The following is a 15,236-nucleotide window of genomic DNA, read 5'->3' on the forward strand; positions in this document are numbered from 1 at the left end:
AAGAAAAGAAAAGAAAAGAAAAGAAAAGAAAAGAAAAGAAAAGAAAAGAAAAGAAAAGAAAAGAAAACTCTACCCACATCTAAAGCTGTATTTGCCCAACCAGATGAAGCAAACCTGGGCTGGTAAAATCCATTCACAAGATTTGATCTTGACCTTGAGAGTCAAGGCCTCTGCTAGAGAAGTCTTACGTAGAGATTCATCTTATTACGATTAGGAATTTTTGTCAGTGGCTGCCTTATAACTTCCTCCAGAAATCATCAAGAAAGAAGGTCAGTCCTTGGAGCAGGCCTGACTGACCTGTATCTACCCCCCACCCCCTTCTGTCTCTCTGCTACCATGGGAGGAAATGAGTACATCTGTGGTTCTTTAATGAAACTAACTAGGATCCGCTAGGGTACTTTATACAGATGCAGATTCCTGGCTTCCCCACACTCTGTGATCAGTTTGGGTCTGAGGAGTGAAGGTAAATTTTTTTAAAAGAACCTTCCAAATCAGGTATGTCGGTTCTTATCTATACTCCCAGCACTTGGGAAGCACAGCAGGATTGCCATGAGTTAGCCTGGGCTATATAATGGAATATAGCCTGGAAAGTGAGATCCCATCATAAAAACAAAAAAGAAAGAAAAATAAAACTTCCCATATGACTGTGATATACAGACATATTTGAGAGTCTTTACTCTAAAGGTGCCCATCTCTAAACAAATTAAGCAATAGCAACCCTGTGTATACACAGGTGACAAGGGAAAGTTTTCATTCTTCTTGTTTTTCTGACTGCTACGGTGACGAGACAATGTGTTTGTAAAAATTTTAATTTAAACACCGATTATCCCAGTTTAATAATTCTAGCAGGTCTGACGTGTCTGCCTTCATAAGTTTTAGTGCTGCCTAAGAGACTTCAAAAGCATTGTAAACCTCTGGTTAAGTTATTAACCAGAGACGGTTATTGGGCATTTGAAATATGAACATCACTACTAAGAAAATGTGCTTTAATGTAGGTTTTTTTTCTTCCTTCAAATTGCACATGAGGCTAATAGCTAGTATATTGGACACTTCAGGACTAGACTTCTAACACTCTTGATTTAAACAGAGCCCTCCCTTCTCTTGACCCCACTCACCTCTACCCAGGGGGACTTCTGCAGAGATCAGAGTCACATATAGCTGATAGGTCAGCTGGGGCACTGAGCCCAAGAAGGCTTGAATCTGTGACATACGTTTGTAGGCATTGCGGTGCATAGCCAGGGTCCGGATGGAGTGGCCCACCTCCCATTCTATCAGCACCTCTTGGCCATCTATTAGCATCTTCTTTCGGGTGAGGCTGACATATGGCTCCTCCTGCCCCTCTTTCTTCCACAGTGTAAGGTATTTAATCATGGCCTCCAAACATCTGCGGGAGTAAAGCATCATGGGAATTTAGCTAAAATTGTCCCAAGAGAGGAAGGTGTCATAAAAGGAAAAATCTGGGAGTATTATTATTATTATTATTATTATTATTATTATTAGGCATTTTCTTTCTTCTGTCCATTACACATTGAAACAAAGGGTTGGCCATACCTTGTATAAGTCACTTGAGTCTAAGATCTCTCTCTCTCTCTCTCTCTCTCTCTCTCTCTCTCTCTCTGTGTCTCTCGTCACTCACTGGTCTAAGAACAACATTTCAGAAATACTTTGTAGTGAAGGAATTGTTTTATCTCCTCAAAAATATGTCTGTGGTTTTTTAAATGTGCCTCAAATACAACGGTATTAAGAAATACTATTTTGGAGAGAGAGACGAGGACTCCAAAGGCCCTAGGTTTCACAAGACCTTAAATTCCTAAATTCAAACACTCTTTAATAAAATGCAGTCAGCTTCATAATTGAGAGTCTTAGGTTCTGCTTTTCCAAGAAGACATTATCTCTCTCTCTCTCTCTCTCTCTCTCTCTCTCTCTCTCTCTCTCCCTCCCTCCCTCCTTCCCTCTCTCTCTCTCTCTCTCTCTCTCTCTCTCTCTCTCTCTCTCTCTCTCTCTCTTTTTATGCGTGCCTCTTCTTGGGGAGAGATCCCCTTTAAACCTGATTCTTTCTTTCTTTATGAAGAAAATAACCTTACCAGCGCCTATTGCCCTTGAAATCTTGCTGAGAGCTGACTTCCTGCTGTTATCCTCCCACACTTCCCCCAAGGAAATCAAAAGCCTCTGGCAGTTCTCATGTGGTAAACAGAAGACAAAAAGCAACTAGTACATGCTGTTTTGCTACACCTGAGTTACTGCACCCTTGCTGCCCCACCCCACACTTACCCTGAAAAGAATGAAAACTTAACCATTTTTGACAAGAGTATTTGTAGTAGAAATTAAGAAAGCATCTCCAATAGATTGAGGGCAGAGGCTCTAGTTATCTTGCTTCCAGCTCTTGTCACATAGTGGGAATTTGGTCAACAGTTGCTGAGCAAATGAAAGAATAAGCATGAAAAAAGAGAAAGCAGGTGGGAAATGGCAGAAGATGAGACTGGAGTGGCTCACAGGAAAACAGTAAAGACAAGTTCAGGACTGATGTGCTTTCTAAGCTTTGACTCTTAGTGGAAAGGTATAGAATATAAGGTACTGGCTGCCATTTTCCACAGGATCCCCTGGAATTTTTTTCATATGTACTTCTCCAATATGTACAGGAGAAATTTCTACTTTCATGCACATGGTGTGTGTGTGTGTGTGTGTGTGTGTGTGTGTGTAGTGAGGCATACATGTGCCACAGTTTGTGTATGTAGGGATCAAAGGACAGTCTTGGGTATTGGTCCTTACCTTCCCTCTTGTTTGAGGTGGTACTCTTTGTGTTCACCAGGCTAGCTGGCCCACAAGCTTCTGGGGATTCTCTTATCTTTCCCTCCCATCTCTGTAAGAGTACTAGGAACAGAGGTCCAGCTGTATATGGGTTCTGGGGACCTAAACTCAAATCTTCATGTGTGCACAGCAACTGCTTTATCCACTGAGCCATCTTCCCAGCCCTGAAAAGTCCACTTTTCATAGACAAACCTGGGTGAGAAAAAGAAAGGGAAGAAAAGAAACTGCAACTTTCCCTACTTAGGGGAAAATGTCTAATTTCAAGCCCATCCATACTATTGTTTAACAAACTATTGGGGCAGCGGCATGAAGTCTTCCGCCTATGAGTCTATACGTGAGGCTGTTTGCTAGTTTAGGTAAGGGTGTGTTGCTTACTCCTGAGCTACAGTGAACCAGAGCACATAGATTTCCAGAAGCATGTCTGCATTTCAAGTAAGACAGCCATGCCCTAAACACAGCTTCATTTGTGTAGTACCAGTAATAAAACTCTTACCTAATGAACACAGGGATGGGATGGGCCTTGAAAATAGGTGTATAAATAGTATAATATGTGAGTTTACAATAATCCTTCTAAAGAACTACAGGTAATTAATGGTTATTGAGGGGCAGCCTTAAGTACATACACATATGAGTAACACTAAATGGACTCAAGAAGTGTTATTATTTATATTATTATACTATATTTTTATTATACTATATTGTTGTTTATATAATATATATACATATATATATATAAAATACTTAGAGTCAAGGAATGATGAACTTGAAAGGGAGTGAGGAGACATGGAAGGAGTTAGAGGGACGAGAGATAGAAATGATATATACAGTATGTATATAGGAAAGTCTCAAATATATATAAAAATTCTCAATAAAATCCATTATTCTTCCAGCTGTGGAACTAGTGTAACTGGGGTTCTAAATGCTGCTCAATCCATGTGCAGTACAAACTGAACGACAAAACTGAAAAACAGTGAACAACGCTTTATATAGAGCAAAGTGAAAAACAGCTTAGAAGGCCACAAACAAAAAAAAAAAAAAGGAAGTAAAAACTGAGGGCTGAGAGCTAGGTGCTCGCATCCTCTTCAGTTGCTAATTTGGTATACTGCATTTTGAAAAGGACCAAAAATTTGTTTTCTTGAGTCCGTAGTAGTGACATCTTGAAATTCCATGGTTCCAAGTTAAAGATAAAGTGTTCCTTTTACAGCTATCTTCAAAAATTTGAACAGGAAAGTAATATTAGATCAAGTTACATATGGCCATCTGAGTCACATCTGCACATTAGGTATATAGAATGGCTCATACTGCATTTTTTTTTCTTTCTCTCTTTCTTTTTTCTTTTAGTAAGTTGCCAAATTTAAAATCATGAAATATCACATAAAACCCTGTCTTAGGAACTAACTTCTCCTCAAAATTAGATCCATCAATATCGAGTCTGAATGCCAACATAGAAACAGTGAATTAGACTTTCGAAGTGGCCGGGCAGTGGTGGCACACGCCTTTAATCCCAGCACTTGGGAGGCAGAGGCAGGTGGATTTCTGAGTTCGAGGCTAGCCTGTTCTACAGAGTGAGTTCCAGGACAGCCAAGGCTACACAGAGAAACCCTGTCTCGAAAAAACAAAAACAAAAACAAATAGAGTTTCGAAGTGGCTGCCTCTTAGACAGGCACACCCCAGATTCAAATTTGCCATGATATTCCATTTCATTAACACTGAGACTTTGTTTCCATTTATTTCACATGTGAGACTATTCTCTAATACTTGGCCTACTTTGCTCATTTATAGTTTACACATAGCCCCTGTGAGCAGTTGGATTTGGAACACAAAGTCTAGCCTAACGCATTCATTTTACAGATGATGAAGAAACTGAGGCCCATGGCATCTTTAAGAGTTACCACTGAGGCCATACAACTCGTGAATAACAGGAGGAAGACCAAACTTAGAGTCACTGCTTTGTAAAGATAGCTCAGCCTACAACCTAACCAGTTCCTCGTTGTTTAAAACAATATTGATAAACATTTTCCAGATTTATGGAAATATAATTGACAAATATATATATATATATATTCTCAATAAAATCAATTGACAAACAGAAATATATTCACAGATAATACATTTCATTAATAGGGGGTCCCACTCTTAATACGTTTTACAGTTGTTTTAGATCTCTGATGAGTGATCTTCCTATTGTGATTACAACACCAACACTGTGACCCACATTCCTCAGCTCTCTACAGATGTTTGTCTCTCTTACGGTCATGACAAACTTGATCCATTCCTCCCTCCTGACCTCATAAGTTATGCAATATTTCTCTACAATGAAACCCCATAGCATCTAGATGAGTCTGTGGGCATAGATGCCTGTCTCCCTACAAATTAAGAATGTTCTCATCTTGCTTGCAGCAGTCTGAATGGGAATACCAGATACTAGCGCTCTTTGCTACTAACTCCAGACAAAGGTGCACTACCTCGGTCCTTCCAATCTGTGTATATTGACTGCAGCAACATAACAAGAAATAAGCAAGAAAGTGATCTATCAATAGCGAAAACAACTTCATTGAGTTGTATAGTACCAGCTTGCTACCTCCTATTACATAAAGTGCTTTCCAGATGTCAACTAACTCTAGAAAATTTGAAAATGGCCAAAAAAAAAAGCCATCTTAAGAAGTCCAAGGTGCTAAAACTAAATTTCAGAATGAATGAAGGCAGGAATAAATATTTATTCATTCATAGAACGTCTAAAATGGCAGAATTCAAATTATAGACTCTGGAGGCTAGCTCAGTGAAACAACACTTCCATAGCATGCTCACCACCCTCGGTTTCATCCAACTAAAGGGAAAAATCATCACTCTGTAGCTATAGCTCGAGAGCACAAGGTGACTACATTTGTTGGTGCCATACTTGTTTTCACAACACAAACTCAGTAAGAATTGTCTAATCAAGTCTTATTGGTGACAGCATTCATGGATTTTGAACACATATCCATGTCACAGAGTCACTATGGTGATACCCAAGATTTCAGACAAGGTTTGGGGGACAGTAGTCAGGAAAATGGAGTAAGGAGGAATGGAAGAATGATTTAGATTAGAAGCACAGTATCAGCCATATAAACATTAGCCTCATCCTCCCCTGTACCTGTTTGAAGAGGGTTGGTTGGGTAGAGATTTAAAAATGCTCACCTGATAACAGGTCCTAAGAGGATTAGATGCATAAATAATGATAGTGGTCTATCTTTGGCCAGGTCTCTGTGGACAAAAATGAGGGTCAACTGAACCATGATAGATGAAAACATGAAAAAGGAAAATGTGTACGTCATCCAGTAGGTTTCATTATTCTTTCGGTAAATTCTAACCATATACAAAGCAGATGCAGCCTCTCCACAGTACAAAAAGGTGGAGAAGAGGATACTGAATGGGAAGGTAAAGCGTGGGTTAGGCCCACGGATGACATCTTCTTCCAGAGATGAAATAGGAACCACATTTGGCTCCTCAGGAATTTCATAAACTCTGTCCATTGTTGAAACTCTCTTATTGTCTGGAGTTCAGAGCTCTTCGTCATCCATCCCAAAAAGAGAGCCCGTAGCCACTGCTGTCCAAGGATCAGTCAGGTGGACCGTGGCTAGTAGAGTCACTGAATGAAGACCAACAAGTCAGAACAGGAGACACCTCACTTCTAGACTCAACTCGAGAGTCTGGAATGGAGAGTCCAGGAGTAGTTCTTTGAACTTCACTCGTGATTGGCCCTGGAATTCAATCTTCGACATATGTGCTAAGAAACTTGGACAAGCACTCCAGCACTGAGTCTGGTGTCTAGTTCCAGGCGTGTGAAAAGGCAAGGAACAGCTGTTTCCCCCGAGCCTCTTTTCACAGTCCCCCAGGCAGGGGAGTAGCCACTTTGAGGAGGCACATCACACACTCAGCAGCTTCATTACTGTATCCTCTCAAGTCTGCAGAGAACTAAGCCAAGGTAGAAGAGGGAGCGCAGCCTGGGTGTCTTGTCAAAGATTCAGTTTAGCACCTAGGTATCCATCCAACCAGCTGCTAGCTTGTGCCTATGAGCTAGCCTGCTCGCGGGCTCAGCAGAGCTCTCTCGGGACCTGTAGGGAGGCAAATGTTCTCAAGTAGGTTCTCCAAGCCCCGCCCCTAAGACCGCCTGGTTGGGGGCCAAAGTAATGCCACTGTCCCCAATGATGCGTGGTACCTGATAGAAGATGCTGGAGGGGTGTCTTCGCGGAGACACTTTGCTACCAAAAGGCACAGTTTGAGAAGTTACAGCAGGTCCTGAGCTTTGGTAACTATGGCACCTGGATGACTTAGGTGGGGTGGTGGTGGCGTTGGCCGGGCGAGTGGGAGAGACAGCCGGGCAAAACAAAATAAGCCAGAGTTCCAAGAAGAATAGCCAAAGGATGCTCCAGGTAGCGAGGCGCAACACAAAAGGAGCCTGCGACAGTCTTCAGCAGTATGTCTCACCATGACCTCGGGATCCAGGAGGGAGCCACAGCTTTTCCTCTTCTCCCGGAGCAGCAGCATGCACCCACTTCTACCCCGCCCTCCACAGCTAGCTAAAGTAGCACGCTCCCACACTTGCTCAACCCACGCAGTTAGGCAGGTGTGTCTCCCTTGGCCGCAGGGTTGAACCTCCCCAGGTCCTATTGCCCTCCAGATAATATCAGAAAAGCGGGAACCTAAGTGGGAATTGGGTCAGAGGTTTCCCATTCAGGTTAAGTCTGTAAACAGCAAAGGGAAGATTGACTCAGATAGAGATCAAAACTCAGAGCCAGCCTACTGATGCTGAAAGCATATATATTCCTTGATTTCTGCTCTTATCAAATGAGGCCAGGACAGAAGCTTTAGAAGAAACTTTAGAAGAAACTTTTAGGTCTTTGGTTAAAAGGCTCTGAAAAGATGCCAAATTCTAAACAGCCACGAGGGCAGTTAGTAACCACCGGAGAGGGGTGTCTTAAGGAGCGCTTAAAATTGCCTCCGTTTGTAAGGGCGATCCTCCCCCACCTCACTGGGCTTTTGTTTTCGTGCTTCGTTTGCATAATCCTAAACCCCAAAAGAAAAAAAAAAAAAGGAAAACATCTGCCTCAGGGTAATATAAATGTAGCCGACCCCGTGTCAGCAAAAGGAATCTATGGGAGGGAGGGAGGAGGAGTGACCAGAGAGCAGAAAAAAAAAAAAAAAAAGATGGCCTCAAGATACTTGGTCTTTGTCATTTATTGTGTTTGCGTCTGTGTGTCTGTGTTTGTCTATGGAAGTTCCCTCAATTGCCCCTCCTTTCCCCAGGGCCAACTGGAGGACAGATTCCACTTGGAAAGCTTGTCTTCTGAGGCCCATCTGGTTGCCTCGAGGCTCTTACTTCCTCTTTTGTGGCCTCTCTAAGGAGGTGATACTACTGAGAACAAATTCTTTAAAAATGTTGATGGCTTAGGAGGTTTAACTGGAGGATGGCTGCCCTGTCTGCCAGTACATGGTACACAATCTCTTTGTGCTATTTCCCTTTTGTTTAAATTTATTTTTATTGGTTTGGAGGGAGGTTGTGATTTTGTTTGTTTTTTTGAGACAAGGTCTCACTCTGTAGACCAGGCTGGCCTCAGACTCACAGACGTCCACCTGCCTCTCTGCCTTCCAAGAGTTAGGACTAAAGAGTGTGTGACACCTGCTTTTTCTTTTTCTATCTTTCTTTCTTTCTTTCTTTCTTTCTTTCTTTCTTTCTTTCTTTCTTTCTTTCTTTTTCCTTCCTTCCTTCCTTTCTTTCTTACTCTCTTTTTTGTCACCTGCTTTAGCAAGCAGCTTACAAGGCTTCAGTAGAATAGTGAATTAGTCATCCAAACACAGAAAAGCTATAAAGACTGTAGGATAAAATTGCAATGTTCTTTCTGCCTTTCTGCATTGTGCCCCATGTCTTCTTCACTACTCCCCCAAATCCACAGTGTTACAAAGTCTTCCTGTTTTGTTTCCAAATGACTGGTTATTCTGTCTGACAGCCAAAGCTCTCTGTAATCACCACTGCTTCTCTATAATTTCAGTCACCCACGCTGCCATACTGCACACCTTTTGCACCAGTCCAGCCGGTTTGCTCACTTGGCCATACTCATCCTGCTCACCCCCACATTCTGTGCCTCGCTGATGCTATGTACAGCCCACTTCATCCTTTTCTCCACTAGTCCAAGTACTGATCTTCTTTCAACGGTCACCTTTAACCCTGGCAAGCCATTTGTAATTTCCCCTACCCTCGTTTTCCTTTCCTTGTGCCATCTGTACACACCACACACTCTGTTGTATGAGTCCTTAAACTCCATTTTCTCTGCCTTCCTAGCAGAAATAGAAACACAAGAAAGATGCCTAGTGGATGTTTAGTGTGGCTCTCAATGGCAGTGATGATCAACAAATGATGATGATGAAGCTTCCTCCCCTTACTTCCTCCGTGAAGCTAGGAAGAACCCAGTCAGACTCAACTCGAATGCGGTAGCCATTATAAGTGGAGCAAACGATCCTTTGGCTGAGGATGCAGTCTTCTTCACCCATTGAGCTCACAGAGGATGTCAATCCATGAAGCTGTCCTTTCTCGGGCAGTTGTTTTTTGTTTGTTTGTTTTGTTTTGTTTTTTGTCAGCACCACATTTTAGTCTCAAATTACAAGTCATTTCAAGCATATTAATTTTTATGTTCCAACTAAATTATTATAGGATCTTAAGGTTAGAACTCCTATTAGACTTTTATTGGATTCCACCAGGGCTGGTATAAACGTGTACATTTCCTGACATCTGATTCCTCTCATCAACCAGCTTCTCTATTTTCAGTCTTAAGACTCTCTGGCACTCTAGGTCACTAAATCCTTTGGTCTCTTATTTCCCTGTTCCTTTGCCCTACTGGAAGAAGCTAACAGAGAGTGTCCCTGTTTCTAACATCCTTTGATCCATTGGTATATTAGATATTGCTGTGGTAAGATACCCAACAAAAGCAACTTAAGGGAGGAAGGATTCATTTGGGCTTGCAGTTCTAGGGGATACAGTCCATCCTGGCAGCAAGAGCAAGGAGGCAGCTGGCCATATAACAACCACAGTCAGGAAGGAGAGAGCGATGAGTGTGTGTGCTCAGCTCACTTTCTCCTTTTTATTCAGTCCAAGACCCCACTCCATAGAATGCTATCATCCACAGGAGGCAGGTCTTTGCATCCCGTTAACTTCAAATAGTTCCTCACAGACACACCCAGACACTTGTCTTCTCAGCGAATCTAGATCCTTGACAATCAAGATTAGCTATCACAAATCAGTCAAATTCTTTGGGCAACTCTACCCTTCTTAGGACAAGGGACACTGAAAATGCTGACAGTAATTAGACTGCTGAGACCCAGAAGTCCCTTCCCCTATAAAGCACAGATCTCTCAAGAGCTAGTTTAGTGAAATGAAGCCCATAGGTGGTCCTCTGAATTCTATGTAGTGTTCAAGGGTCAATTTCTCCCTTTGTAAAGCATCAGAATTGTACAAAAAGGGGAGGCTGGAGCTCTGACTCCTTACCCACACCCTGTCCACAACTCAGTATGAGTCTAAAAGTTACCTTGTATAAAAGCTCTTGGCATCTTTACAGCATTAAAAACCCCTCAAACCATGCGATGCTTGGGAACTGTGTTGAACATGCCAAGCCACTATAGCCAGAAGATTGTTCATAGGCCTTCCAGGAGCAGTGCTCATAAGGGCACAAGGGAAGAAGAGAGGAAAGAAAGTAATGCGCAGCGGGAGGCTGATAGAGCACTCACAGAGTACCAATCTCTGAAAGGCGTTGGTTAGAGAAGATCAATAGCTAGAATAGAAGGGTGGCTTCCTTCTATAGAATGCTCATTTTTGGCTGCAGAATCCTTAAAAGCTATCTAAGGCAAAAAACCAATCATGTATCCTCTAGTTCTTCTTTCCTTCCTTCCTTCCTCCCTTCCTTCCTCCCTTCCTTCCTCCCTCCCTCCCTTCCTTCCTCCCTCTCACCCCCTCCTCATTTTTTGTATATACTCTTTTAAGTATGAAGATTCCGGCTTTTCAGTTGGTAGCCTACTCCCTCATTAGTATCACCCACAGATAGGATCTGAGCCTGAATTCAAAACATGGGTGTGTCCACTCTACAACCTTACCCCTGGCATTATACTTAAAAAACTAATTACAATGGAAAAAATGTAGTTAAAGTGAATGTTTAAATTAGCTTTGAAGAGAAAGAAGTGCTCTCACAAAATGTAGCACGGAAATACGGGTGGTGTTGCCAGGCAGCTGGCAACACTGCCTGGTGGAGGTAAGAGAGGAGAAAGTACATAATGGATATTACTGATTTTTAAAATAGTAACTTTGAAATATAATTCACATGCCATATAATACAACTATGTAAAGTACATAGTTTAGCAGTTTTAGTTCAAAGCCATTTATTCATTACAATAATCTAGTTCCAGAATATTACTTCACTCCCTCAAAGAAGCCAATATCCATTAAACACCCATCCCACATTAACCTTTTTTAGATGAAGCAACTACTAATGTACTTTCCATCTCAATATATTTGCCTATTCTAGACGATATTCATCCATTTCTTTTGCCAATAGTACTATACGACAGATTCAGTGATTTATGCAGGAAATGAATTTATTTTTGCTATTAGTTCTGATTGAAAGGAGATGGGTCATATCTGATGATGGCTTCCTTGCCAGTAGTGTTTCCAGGTGGCACAGGTGACAGCATTGGAAGAAACAGTGAGTGTGTCATGCATCTGTGTGCCCATCCTGGAGCCTCCACTCTAATGTCTTTTTTTTTTAATTTTTTTTAAAGATTTATTATATGTAAGTACACTGTAGCTGTCTTCAGACATACCACAAGAGGGCGTCAGATCTCATTATGGATGATTGTGAGCCACCATGTGGTTGCTGGGATTTGAACTCATGACCTCTGGAAGAGCAGTCAGTGCTCTTAACCGCTGAGCCATCTCACCAGCCCACTCTCTAATGTCTTATCTAATCCCAATCACTTACTCCCTGGAGACTCTAAACACCATAATTAGATTATGTTTCCAAACTCTTCATACTTCATGATAGGGATTAATTTCAGTACATGAAAACCTGGGAAACACTCAAATTACATCCAGATCAAAGCATGAGCATTTCATGGACTTGTACAATATGTGTGACCTTTTATGGCTTCTTTTACTTCCTATGGTATGCTCAAGGGTCATCCACATTGTAGCATGAATCAGCATTCCTTTAAGATGAGTAACATTCCATTGTACAAATACGCCACCAAGAAATAAGGTCAACTGGAGTTGCTGGTAGGTCTGAAATTCAGGGCAGGGTAGCAGTCTGAAAAATAGGGAAGAGTTAATGTTTTAATACCCAGTCCAAAGGTTAGAAGCTCAAGCACAACCCTGGGCTTCTTTGGGAGATGCTAGCCTCTTCTCTTCAGGTCTTTCATGAATTGATAAGATCCAGTCACAATATGGAGGGTAACAGGCTTTGTTCAACCACAGTGATTAAATGTTACTCACAACTGAAAAAAATTTCACAGAAATATCTACACAGATGTTTGACCAAGCAACTGGTTATCATAGCCTGTCAAAGTTGCCATGTAAAACCAACTGTTGGGCAGTTGAGATGGCCTGGCAAGTAAATGTATTCATCATGTGCATCTGAAAACTTAAGTTTGATGTGCAGATTCCATGGTGAAAGGAAAGAACAGACTCTCCAAAACTGTCTTCATGAGGCAAATGCACATGTTCTCTCTCTCTCACACACACACAGAGGACAGGAACACACCCCCACCTCCAACCCCAACCCCTACACCGAAAGAGAGAGAGAGAGAGAGAGAGAGAGAGAGAGAGAGAGAGAGAGAGAGAGAGAAGAGATATATACAAATTTAAAATGGTCACAGAACACAGGATTGTTTCCATTCTTTTGGCTGTCATGAATAAAACAATTAGAAACATTTGTGTACAAGTTTTTGAATGGATGTAAGTTTCCTTTTTAAATTTTGTGTATATGGATTTTCCCCTTCATATATGTCTGTGTACCATGTGCATGCCTGGTGCCCTTGAAGTCAAGAAGTGGGCATTGGATCCCCCTGAAACTAGAACTACAGATGATTGTGAGCCACCATGATGGTGTTGGGGATCAAGCCTAGGTCTTCTGGAAGAGCGACAGTTTCTCCTAATTGCTGAGCTATTTCTCCAGCTATGATGTGTTTTCTTTTATTTGTGTGTGTGTGTGTGGGGTATGTGTTTGTGTGCACATGTGGGTACATGTATGCATGCATGCATACATGTGAAGGCCAGAGGTTGACATCCAATGTCTTCCTCTTATCATTTTCCATTTATTTCTTTTCAAGAAATGGCCAGATGTTTCCAAAATAATTTCATCATTTTATATTTCCACCAACTGTATATATAAATCTCAGTTTCCCCATGTTTCCAACAACTATTACCAATATTGATTATAGCCACCCTTCTAGATTTTAATTTGCATTTATTTGGTAGCTAGCTTCCTTGATTGAATGATCAACTGATTGTGGAAGAGCATTTGACTATCACTTGCCTATAGTCATGCAATTATTTCAATAAACTTTTTTGAACATGTGCACATTCAAAATGTTTGCGCATGGTAGCACATACTTATAACCTCAGCACTTTGGAGGCTGAAGCAAAAATATTGTGAGTTTCAGGCCAGCTTGAGCTAAGTAACAAGTTCCAAACCACCCTGGGATATATAACAAGTCTCTGTCGCAAGTTGATAATTTATGGACTAGCAAGGTAGGTCAGTGCGTAAAGGCACAAGCTGTCAAGCCTGGCAATATGAATTTGACCTCCAGAGTATACATAGTAGAAGGAGAGAAAAGATTCCCTCAAGTTGTTCTCTGACCTCTAGTCCCAGGAGCTTGGTACATGTACCTAAACACCCAGACACCCAGACACACAAGCACACACACTCTATTTTTTTGTAAATATTTATAATTCACAATGAACAAGACAAAGGTCTTAAGGAGTTCATAGCATATAGAGAGTATGTATAGTGAGCATTTGTCCTTTGCGGGAGCTTGCTGTCTACCATCTGAATTCTATTACTTACGGGAGACGCTCAATAGATCCTGATGCAAAGCAATTCCCTTTTGCAATCAGGACACAGGTATGTGAGTTAGATAATCCAGTGATACATTCCTTGAATTGTGAGCCGGTGACCTACAGCAATAATCCACAGATGCTTCCTTGAATTGGAAGACAGGGACCTATAGCAATCAAACACCTTTGCTGGAGACTATTCTGAAAATGCACCTTCTAGTTCTCCAAATGCAGGGTGTGCAGTTAGCCATGACCCTAGTTGTTATGATCAACATTTACTATTTTGCTCTGAGACCACACTGCCCCCTTCAATAAGTGAGCAAACAAGTCCAGTTTTTAGAAATATAGACCTGTTCCAAAGGTAACTTTGGTTATTGGACTCTGAATCAATGTAGTCAATAATTTTATTAGACTTACATCACTCTCATACTCTTTCTACCCAACAGTCTCGCCCGCCCTCCTTCATAAAACTAAGACTTACATTGTAGTCCCAACAGCTTTCTCAGACACCTCTAGGGTCCCACCCTATTTTCTGTCATAGGGTTTTCTACCAACAAATCCATTATATATCTCATCCATCCTGGTACCCACTCACTACTCAGAGAACCGGAGTGTAACAACAGATGTGGTAGTAGCAGTGGCTCTTATGATGTTGGTTTTATAGCCTGGAAGCTGATCCTCCACCACAACCAGTGATTCTGTAAGCTACTTAATATGCTTTCAATACATGCTTTTTACCCCAAGTAGTTATCAATTTCTGTTGCTAACAACTAAGCACCTTCTGGATTATACAGGAAAAGATCAAAAGTATCATGTTATAACACAGCATGGTAAGAGTTGGGAGAGAAGGCCCGAAACTGGGAATGTAATCTGGTCTCTTGAGGGGAGAAGAGGATTTATTTCACTGTACAGCTTATAGTCCTTCACCAAAGCAAATCAATGCAAGAACCTGGATGCAAGAACCGAAGGGAAGGCCATGGACAGATGCTGCTTATTGACTTGTTCCTCGGGGTCAAACACAGATACTTTTCTTATACACCCCAGAACTACCTGCCCAGGGGTGGTGCCCCTCCTGCTGGGCTGGGCCCTCTCACATTAATCATTAATTTAAAAAAATGTCCTACATACTTGCCTACAGGGAATCTGATAGCAGCAATTTCTCAATTGAGGTTCCCCTTCCCAAAATAACTGTAGGTTGTGTGAAGATGAGAAAAAAATAAAAAATGAAAAAATAAATAAATTACCACACTTCTGAAAACAAAACCAAAACATCATTTTGTTTCTTTTAAAACAAATATTATAAACAGGGCATTTACTGAAAGCTAAGAATGGAGGGTGAAGTTTATAAAATTCA

General features: G+C 41.4%; 1 protein-coding gene across 3 annotated transcripts in view; it reads right to left on the minus strand.

Annotated features, from left to right (window-relative positions):
- Positions 1-7,398, minus strand: part of Xkrx (XK related X-linked) — a 14,687-nt gene extending 7,289 nt beyond the window's left edge. Inside the window, exons 1-3 of one of the 3 annotated variants that reach the window (XM_031368129.1) lie at positions 7,007-7,397; positions 5,986-6,902; positions 1,116-1,384 (exon numbers count right to left, since the gene is read on the minus strand). In XM_031368129.1, the coding sequence (XP_031223989.1) occupies positions 1,116-1,384; positions 5,986-6,320 (604 nt within the window). In that variant the 5' untranslated portion in view covers positions 6,321-6,902; positions 7,007-7,397. Of the gene's footprint in view, positions 1-1,115; positions 1,385-2,769; positions 2,920-5,985 lie in introns of those variants that run through there. The other 2 variants (XM_031368120.1, XM_031368136.1) reach the window with 2 other exon arrangements.
- Positions 7,399-15,236: the final 7,838 nt, after the last annotated feature.

Source organism: Mastomys coucha, chromosome X (assembly GCF_008632895.1).
Source record: "Mastomys coucha isolate ucsf_1 chromosome X, UCSF_Mcou_1, whole genome shotgun sequence".
Taxonomy (NCBI): domain Eukaryota; kingdom Metazoa; phylum Chordata; class Mammalia; order Rodentia; family Muridae; genus Mastomys; species Mastomys coucha.